Source organism: Chanodichthys erythropterus, chromosome 8 (genome assembly GCF_024489055.1).
Source record: "Chanodichthys erythropterus isolate Z2021 chromosome 8, ASM2448905v1, whole genome shotgun sequence".
Classification (NCBI taxonomy): domain Eukaryota; kingdom Metazoa; phylum Chordata; class Actinopteri; order Cypriniformes; family Xenocyprididae; genus Chanodichthys; species Chanodichthys erythropterus.
The window spans coordinates 2,196,463-2,207,087 of NC_090228.1; the positions used below are offsets into that span (position 1 = coordinate 2,196,463).

Below are 10,625 nucleotides of genomic sequence, written 5' to 3' on the forward strand. Positions count from 1 at the left end.
TCAAGCTTCCTATTTGGCAGCAGGCGTCCATTGGCACCAGCGCTTTCATCATTACACACAACCCTCAGCAGAATATTCGACAAGACGTCTTGATACAGACTCAGACAAACCCATCCCGGAAGATACAGCAGGGTCACCAGTCCCATGAAATTGAGGGGATAGTGGGAATAGTCCCAGGAGCACGCGCCGTACTGTCTGAGAGCGAAGCCCCAGCTGAACTCCCACGTGTAGATGAAGATGATGTAGATGGGCAGCCGCTGCCAGGTTCCCCATCCTCTCCTGAAGTGCAGATGCAGGTAGAGCTTCTCCACCACGAAGCTGCAGCTTCCGTACATGAAGAAGGACCACAGGGATGTGTGGCCCTTCAGGGTCCGGTCTGCGGTCTCGAACAGGTTGAACACAGAGGTGAAGATCACCTCATCCAGAAAGCCATGCATCCCGAAGAACACGAAGCGCAGGAGGCCGGGTAACCCGTTCGGGCATGAGGATCTCAACAACACCCGGTTGTTCTGATACTGCAGGCGCAGGAAGCCTTCATGAAAGACATAAGTGAAGTACAGAGCGAGCACGTAATGCACAACGAGCTGCGTGACAGAAAGCACTCTGATGCTCTCCGTACAGCTCACCACATTCCCGATCAAAATCTGCAGGCAGATGTACAGGGACGGATAGAAGACGAGGTGGAAAACGACAGGTCGCCCCTGGAAGCATCTTTTCTGCAGGTAGATCTTCTCCAGAACCAGATGCGTGATGGAGTGCACGATGCACAGATACGGAGAGGAGAATCCCAGCAGTTTGAAGTCTTTGTCATCCAGGAACCGGCGCGCGGAGGACAGCAGGATGTCCAGTGTGACTCCGTGCATCCCATAGAAATACATGCGCATCCACTGCGGTAAAGCGCTCGCGGACGCGTGTCGAGCTGTATCGCGCGCTCTCAGGCTGTCCGCTCGTGTCGTCGTCATCATGTCTCTCTCCTTGAACGCGCTCAGATGTCGATGCGTCTTTGTTCGATGGCCATTTTACGCCGTGACTCGCCGGTGACACGCTGCGCCCTCACGAAGGCACGAAATCCCACTGATCGCATTCTTGCCCGATCATTGGAAGGAGCGGAATGGGAAGAGAAGAAGAGACGGAGACATAATAACACCCAACGCCAGATGGCGCTGTCCCATTTATCCAAAAATACAACGTCCCAAAAGTCATGCAGAAATACAGCATCATACACAGTTCTTCACAACGCATATTATATTATGTTATATTATATTATATTATATTGATTTTTTAAATACTGTTTATTTTAATTTTGTATTTATTTAAAAATATTATATTGTTATATATAACTTTAAAATAACATTCCTTAAATATTAAATAATGTTATATTTTATTAAAATTATTTTATGTTATTGTTAAATATTATTGTAATTGTTTATATTACTATTTAATTATATTTATTTTATTTTGTATTTTTATACAAATGTATTACATCATTAAAAATAAATAATTTTAAATAATTAAAATTATTTTTGTAATACCATTTAGTAATATTTAGAAAAAGATGTATATTTCTATAAGATTTACAAGATTTCTATATTATATTATATAGTATCTTAGATTTTTTTTAATAATACTGTTTAATTATTTATTTTATTTTTGAATTTATTTTTAGAAAAAAAATATTTTTATTTATTTTTATAAATGTTTATTTATTAAAAATACTTTTTGTTATTGTTAAGTGTTATTGAAACTGTTTATAATACTATTTAATTATATTTATTTAACTATTATATAGTTAAAAATAAAAACATATTTAGACTTTATTTTTTGTTATAAATTAGCCTATATTAAAATTATTTTTATAATACCATTTAGTAACATTTATATTTAGAAAAAGATTTCTATTAAAGATTTCCAAGATTTCAATTTTACATTATATTATATAGTATTTTAGATTTATAATACTAATTAAAATATTAATTCTAGATTAATAATACTGTTTATTTTTATATTTATTTCATTTTATTGTTTATTTTTGTAATTATTATTTCAGAAAAATGTTATATTCTTACATTTAACTTTATACAATTTACGTTATACAATTTAATTAAACATTTTTTTGACTTTATAAATGCTATTTATGCTATAACTTATATTATATTTGTAATCTATCTATCTATGTTTATTATACTTACCATGGAAACTACCCTTGGGTTTCTTATCTCTCTCTGGGACTAGACATTAGTTAACTTAAAACTCAATTCCCTTGTCGGGATATGTTCCTCCGGGACGTCTTTCATTCATATTTAAAAGCCCTTTATGCTCAAACTCATTGATCAGTTTGGTATTGTAGTGTGTAATTCAACACACCATATAGAAACAGTGTTATAAGAATTATACATACTACTTATTAAGCGTTATTTCAGATTCCATACAGGCTATTAATGGAATTGTGGTAAATGTGAAGCAATAAAACACCTCTGTGCGGTCTGAGCTCAGAGACTCTGCTGCAGGACTAAAATATCACAGTGTTATTATCTTCACTTCTCCTCTGGTGTTTGTAGAGGTGACAGATTAGCTCTGAGCATCCAGCCAGGAAAACTGTTATCTGTGAGAGACACAGGAGTAACAGACGACAGGAAGTGGTCAGAGGTCCTCAGTGGCTCCATTAGAATATTACAGTGATGATAGAAGAAGTTGCACTGACCGTCAGTCCTCTAGCACTGTCAATGAAACAACTAGGCCTATATCCAACGTGATTTGTAAAAACAGCTAAATGTCTATGGAGCAACATTGGTGAAACATAAGAAAATTTTAATGTTTTTTTTTTATATATATACAAACAAACATTTCTCGAATTTAAATGTTCAGAGCAGGCCTAGCTGAAGCAATACTGCAGTTCTTCAAAGCGGACACTAGATGGAAGCAAAGTGCGTTTTTAACTCATTGTAAAGTCACCATTACCCTTAGGAAAGAAACATAATTGTATGTGAATGGCACATTATTATCATGCTGGTACATGACATGATCGTTCAGAATATTACAGCAACGCTCAAAGCAATAAATCGTTTTAATTTATCCCAGCATGCCCACAGCATTTCAGATTAGCATCAAATGTTCGCCATTATCAAATCTCACTTCACTCATTGCTTTTTCCTAATGTAAGTCTATGGGAGTTTGGATGGTGTATGTTCACTTACACTAATGTAATGCGCTATAATCACTTTCAAATAAGACTTTTCTATTAGGCTACTTAGCATAGCCTACATCAGTTTTTAATCATGTTAATGGGGCACTATAGTTCCTTTAAAAAAAAAAGAGGCAGATTTAAATGCTTTGCACAACATAAGAATAATATCAAATCAGTTTTGTTTTACAGAAATCTAGTTAGCTTCTTATCTGAGCTAGTAACGTGACCGAGTGGGACGGAGCTTAGCAATAGGTCAGTTAGCTATTAGCAAATTCATCTGTTTCACCTTATTTTGCAACGGCGTTCTGTGAATGTGCACTGACTTCCAGGCAAATAACTAAGAATAACTAGACTAAACTTTATGTTAAAACGATATATTAAAATAATAGGCTATTTTAAGAAATATCAGTTTGCAATATCAAGCCTCATAAGGAGCTGTTTTGTACAGCTAAAAATAGGCTAACTGGAAGCAAATGACACCGGAAGCCTCGTACATTCAAGTTACAAATGGCTGTATATCCGCTTTTACCTTAAACTCGACATGAAACTGAAGTTGCGCTAGTCTTTTCTTCTCTATTGTAACATATATCCGAGTGAAATTGACCTTTCGCCGGGAGTTTGATTGACAAGCGATCTAACCAATCAGAACGCCGCATCCGCCATTTTGTCCGTCAAGTAGTTAAAAGATTAACCTCGGTGGAGTTAAACTTGAAAAATGGTGAGTATTGACGTCTTTCCGCGTTTGAAACAACATTCATTCTCATGTTCATGGACTAATAGGAAGAGATGATCGGTTTTTACGAGCGGTTGAGCTGAGGATCTACAGCAATCTGTCACCATGGTCACGACACATTAAAGAGCAACAAAACGGTTTTTATTGTTTGAATTACTTTAATAACTACACGGTTTGAAAGCTGGGACTTTGTTTAATATCATAAGTAACCTGCTCTGTCTTGTCTGTCGATGTGTGGTCAGTATCCTCTTTGTTCCGCGATGTATTTTTCACTGCGTGTGGAGTGACAGCGCCACGGCTTGTCGGACAAAGCAACAGTAACTAAGGGGGGCGGGGCTCGGCGAAAGGCTAATTGCTTCGCGAACAAGAACAAATGTAGGGCGGGGCTTGATTTTGTCTGTGGGGAATTGATTGGATGGTTGTGGTTTGCTATTGGTGGATCTCATTTGATTTACAGCTTGCCCCGCCCTCGTCATCAGAGAAGAGAAAATGGAGGGGAAGTTATTCTGATTCAAGATTACAAGGAAAATGAATAATTTTTAAAATGAGGTATAGCCTGTATATATACAAAAACAAGTTTTTATTATTGCAGATATGACAGACGGCTCTAGATGACTGATGTTGTCATCTGTTCAGGTCAGTGAAAAAGACCCACTCTATGCATGATTTTAAGAGATATCTAAAAATGTAATTTCAGATCCCATTTCCTCCAATTTGCGGCTCTTATTGGTTTGAGCAGCTCTGTGCGTCTGGTTCAGTGTCGGAGGGCTGCAGTCGGGTCAAGAGGGGGAGGGAATAAACAAAGTCCCACGAGGGGCTTCATTCTTGTTTACAGTTTCTGGCCTTTATTAGGTATTCCCTTCACTTCCTGGTCTCCCTGGGTCCTCCGTACTGAGCCTTGCATCCGTAATGAGGTTTTAAATGATCTTGGTCAGGATTTCCACAGCGTCTCTCAGACACCTCTGAGTCAAGAGTGAGTGACCGAATCTGCACAGATAGATTTGCATTACACAGTCACACATCTTTACCTCCCATCTGTAATTCATATCTCAGAGGTTACACTGTAAGGCCGTTAAAGCAGCACAAGGTCATCGCCATGGAAACAGCGACTTCAGCTGCAGTCATTCTCCTGCACTGGTCAGTTTGCATGTTTACAGCTGAGGCCAGATAATCTTTTAGCATCCATTTATAGGTAGGATCTGTGTTTTCTCAGCGTTCAGCAGAAGGACAGCCAGATGCCGGCAGTCTGCACGTCCTCAGCGCGTCCTTGCATCTCGCAATGGAAGCCGTTTGACGGCGTCATCATCCACCACAGCGCTGCTTTATCCAGCTAAACACACCTTTGCGGTTTCATCTGCTTTTGTTAAACGGTGCAATAGCCCTGTGTGAGAAATAAGACATAGCCATGTTATTTTTAATGAGCTCCCATGGCAAGGTGGAAACTGGGGTGAATGTTGTTACGTTTGAACTGGAGGTAACAATGCATGTCAGGTTGAAAGAGTACAGGACACGCTTCATGTGACTGCAGCTGAGTGAGAACAACCTCCTGCCAAACTTGAAAAACAGTGATAACAGATGAATACAGAACTAAGAGAAAAGGTGAATGGTGCTTGGATATGCAAAATTCATCACTATAATGATAGGGTTGCTACACCACTGTTTAAAATATTTTTTTATTTGTAAAGCAAGGACACATTAAATGGATCAAAAGTGACAGTAAAGACATTTATAATGTTAAACATACGATTTCTATTCATCAAAAAGAATCACACTTTCCACAAAAATGGTAACATTGACAAGAATAATAATAATCTTAAATGTTTCTTGAGCATCAAATCATCATGTTAGAATGATTTCTGAAGGATCATGTGACACTGAAGACTGGAGTAATGATTTGATCACAGGAATAAATTACATTTTAACATATATACAAATGAAAAACTAGAAAATTGTAACTAGAAAGTGAATTTTTTGGGACATACTTTTATGTGTGCTTGACAAAGCCTTGTCTGAAAGTTTTAAGTTTTATAAGCTTCCTAGCAAGTTTTATCATGTTGTTAGCATGTCTTAGCATCTTACATCTTGCTAACATGTTTGCAGCATGTTTTAATACATTGCTAGCATGAATTTGCAAGTTGCAAGCATATTTAGCATTTTGACAACATGAATTAGCAGGTTATTGTCTAACCAAATTACTAACATGTATTTGCTAACATGTTTTAACACTTTGCTATCATGAATGAACATGCTAGCATGTTTTAGAATGTTGCTAATATGTTTAATACATTGCTAGCATGAATTAACACATTGCTAACACGATTAAGAATGTTGTTACATGTTTTAATGATTGATAGCATGAATTAGCATGTTTGCTAGCATGATTTTACATACTGTTAACATGTTTTTAGATGTTGCTAACATGAATTAGCATGTGCTAGTATTAATAAGCAAATTGTTAGCATGAATTAACATGATGTTAACATTTTGTTGCATGTTGCTAACATTTTGTAGCATGTTTTCTAACACGTTTTAACACAATGCTAACATGTTTTAACACATTGCAAGTGTAATAAACCTCGTTGAAAGCCAAAACACGTCTGTCAAAGAAATTCTCCTACCACGGCTATTTGATTTAATGACAGGGAATTCACTTTATTTCACATGTACACAAATATAATTCCTGACACAGGCACGGGTAGATACAGCAAATGGGGGCAATAAACAGAGCAACCCGCAATTCACCACCACACTTTACATACAGTGAATTTCACGCTCAATTCATTAATTATTTAGCACTCCAACAGCACGCTTACACAGCACACCGTGAACACACAAAAGGCACGTTTCTTCATTCATTTAACCCCCAACTTCCCTCTCATACCCATTGTCCGTCATACAACAAACAGTCCATGAATACATAAATAAATGAATAAAAGTTAAAAGCACTTCCCTCTCCCCAGGTCAAGGAGACCCATCCATAAGGGGTAAAGCAGGGAGCGTCCCTTCGCTGTAAAGAGGCGGCGCTTAAGTCACAAGTCCATTCATAAAACAGTCAATCCGTTTTCGGCAGCAACTTCGTCCTTGTGCTGAATTCATAAGAACTAAGCAAAAATCCGTCCCCTCAGCCGTATTGGAGTTGGGTGACGCGTGGCGCCAGCAATCAGTGTGCCGAGGCAGGTGACACTAAGTCAAATCCCCCCTCTACCTCCGCTCTCTAATATTAAAGACAGCTAACTAACTATCTGTCTTCATCTCCGGAGGGCCTATTGCCCCCGAGAGACAGTAAAACGTATCCCACTAGTCACCGCCTTAGGCCACCGTCCCTTCCCCACCACGCCACTTTTTTTAAATGTCCTTTGTGCGCTCCTCCACAGGTGCACCCCATCATAATAGTCACATGATTGTCCAATGACGACACAATGACGACACAGTACACTATTCCCCCTCTAATTCAGAAGAACTCGTCCTCGAGTCAAGATGATAATCCTTAGCCCAAACTGGCAATTTCCTTTGTCGTACAGGTCGAAGCATTTCTGCACTTTGCATTAAATCTGCTCCATTGTCCGCTGATTCAAATGCTAGCCCAGGGCTAAACTCCACAGTTGACCCTGGCTTCTGAGTCGATGACACCGATGAACCATGTCGAAGAGGTCCATCCTTCTCTCCCAAGGGGCAAGACTGTCCCTCCATATGTCGTCTCTCACTTCCAACTGGAGGCACCGACTGAAGGACTGGCTGATCAACCGGCTGCTGCAGTGATGGTTGCTCAGACTCATCACTTCCCCCAGTCTCTCTGCAACAAATCGAGAAACATATGGTTTTAAACGGTTGTAATGAACAACTATAGCAGCACCCCCTTCTGTTGACTGTAGTTGATACAATACATCCGACAGTCGCTCAATCACTTTGAAGGGACCTTTATAATTTCTCTGCAACTTAAAGCAAACTCCTTTTTTTCGAGCCTTATTTCGGACCCAGACTAATTCCCCCACTGAATAATATTGCACCTGGGCCCGAAAATCAAAATGCTTTTTCTGCTGCGAAGAAGCCTGTAACTGATGTTGCTGTACTGCCCCCACCACAGTAGACAAAGTCTCGGCCATGCGTTGCACATAATCATTTGGAGATTCAAAAGCCTCTTCCAAATTCACATTCAACATAACATCCACTGGTAATACCATCTCCCTACCAAACACCACCTTATAGGGGGTAAAACCAGTAGTTGCATGGACACTGCTACGATATGCCATCATCACATAAGGTAACAATGAATCCCAATTCTGTTGGTTCTTATCCACAAAAAGTGACAGCATAGAAAGCAAAGTCCTATTAAAACGCTCAATGAGCCCATCTGACTGAGGGTTATAGGGGGAAGTACGCGTTTTATTAATCTCCAATAACCGACATAATTCCTGAAAAAGAACAGATTCAAAATTTCTGCCCTGATCGGAATGGAGACTCCGAGGGACACCATAACGGCACACCCACTGCTCCACTAAAACTTTGGCAACTGATCGTGCTTCTTGATTAGGCAAAGCAAAAGCTTCCGTCCACTTAGAAAAATAATCTCCCACAACCAAAATATAATGATTTTTATCAATTGTTTCTGGAAGTGGACCCAAAATATCCAAAGCAACACGCTCATAAGGGCGAGAAATAGCAGAAGGGCACAATGGGGCCTGGGGGTTGCGAGTTGGAAGCTTTCGTGAGGCGCAGTCCGAACACTCCCTACACCACCTCCTCACATCCGCAAACCACCCCGGCCAATAAAAACGATCTTTAACTTTGCCTTGAAGTTTTTGCACCCCTAGATGGCCACCAGTAACGGCATTATGCAACATTGTCAGAACTTTTGGAACCAAACACTTTGGGAGTACGACCTGCACTTTATTGGCTGCATCAGAATTACGTGGAGGGACCCGCACCAATAACTGGTCACGTATCTGAAGCTGATCCCACACTACTGCAAATTTTCGCAACCCTGGGTAACTTTCTATCTCCCCACGCTCCTCTGGTGGCTTAATTAGCAAGTGAAGCAGCTGACCCAGCTCACTATCCTCCCTCTGCAAATTAACCAAGTCATCTTCTAACGTTTCTCTAAACAGTGGCTTCTCACTTGAGTTAACCACTTGCACTACCCTTACAGGGCAAGTTTCTTCACTAGCCTCACCCCCAACCCCCTTGGGCACCTGATCCAAAACTGAATTCAGGCCTGGCAGTCTTGATAAAGCATCAGCGTTAGCATGTTGCTTACCTGACCTATGCACAATCCTGTATTGAAAGCTTGCTAGCTGTTCTAGCCAACGAGCCAGCTGTCCTTCAATTCCTTGAAAGTTATGCAACCACCGCAGGGAATTATGATCAGTACGAAACACAAACTCTGCCCCTAAAAGGTAATGCTTGAAATGTTTTGTAAATGTCACCATACTCAGTAATTCCTTTTTGGTGGTTGCATACTTACGTTCTTGTTTAGTCAAAGACCGGCTGGCATAAGCCACAACACGTTCCATCCCTCTCTCCACCTGGGACAATACAGCACCTATCCCAACATCGGAAGCGTCAGTGTCCAAAATGAATTGTCTCAAGGGGTCTGGATATGCCAATACTGGAGCTGAAACAAGACATGACTTGAGTGTTAAAAATGCTCTTTGACACTCCTCTCCCCACTGAAATTTTCTCCCCTTTTCCGTCAGTTGATGCAGAGGCCTAGCAATCTCAGCAAAGCCCTTTATAAAACGACGATAATAAGACGCCAACCCCAGAAAACTACGCACTTCCGTCTGGTTCCTAGGCACCGGCCACCCCCTCACTGCCTCAACCTTTGAAGGATCAGCCTTGACGCCTTCTGCTGAAATTATATGCCCCAGGTAAGATACCTGTTTCGCAAATAAATTACATTTAGAGGGTTTCACCTTCAAATTGGCTCCATACAAGTTCCTAAAGACTTGCTCCAAGCGTCCTAGATGTTCCTGAAATGTCTTTCCAAAAACAATTATATCATCCAGATATACTAAACACGTAGTCCACTGAAGATCTGCTAAAATCAAATCCATCAACCTTTGAAAGGTAGATGGAGAGTTACACAGACCATAACTTAAAACATTAAATTCAAAAAGACCTTGACGTGTAATAAAAGCAGTCTTGGGTTTATCTTTGGGGTCAACCTCAACCTGCCAGTAACCACTGGCTAGATCAAGAGTTGAGAACCAACAAGCATTTGCCAAACTATCCAGTGCATCATCTATCCTGGGAAGCGGGTAAGCATCTTTCTGTGTAACCTCATTTAGCTTCCTATAATCAATACAGAAACGTAAACTGCCATCCTTTTTCCTAACTGGTACCACTGGGGCTGCCCAGGGACTACAAGAAGGCTGAATGATACCATTATCCAACATTTGCTTTATCTGATCAGTTACTTCTTGGTGCAAGTGCAGCGGGACACGACGGGGGGCCATTTTAATAGGTTTAGCTGCTCCTGTATCAATTTGATGACGAACGAGATGCGTCCTACCCAAATCGGTATCACCCGTACTAAAAAGTTGGGTATATTGCTCTAATACTTGGCGAATGGAATGCATTTGTTCTAGATTAAAACCCCTAGAATCTAACCCAAAATGGGATATCAAGGCATCAGCTGACCACTGAGTCATAACATCACACTTCTGATCCACTTCTTCTGCCCCTTCTCCTACCTCTATATTGGTAGAC

General features: G+C 40.3%; 1 protein-coding gene across 1 annotated transcript; it reads right to left on the reverse strand.

Moving 5' to 3' along the window:
* tmem229a (transmembrane protein 229A) lies at positions 1-1,082 on the reverse strand. Its single transcript, XM_067390810.1, is given in 2 exon segments — positions 1-39; positions 42-1,082. Coding segments are annotated over 2 exon segments (963 nt in total). The 5' UTR covers positions 966-1,082.
* Between the last annotated feature and the right edge of the window lie 9,543 nt (positions 1,083-10,625).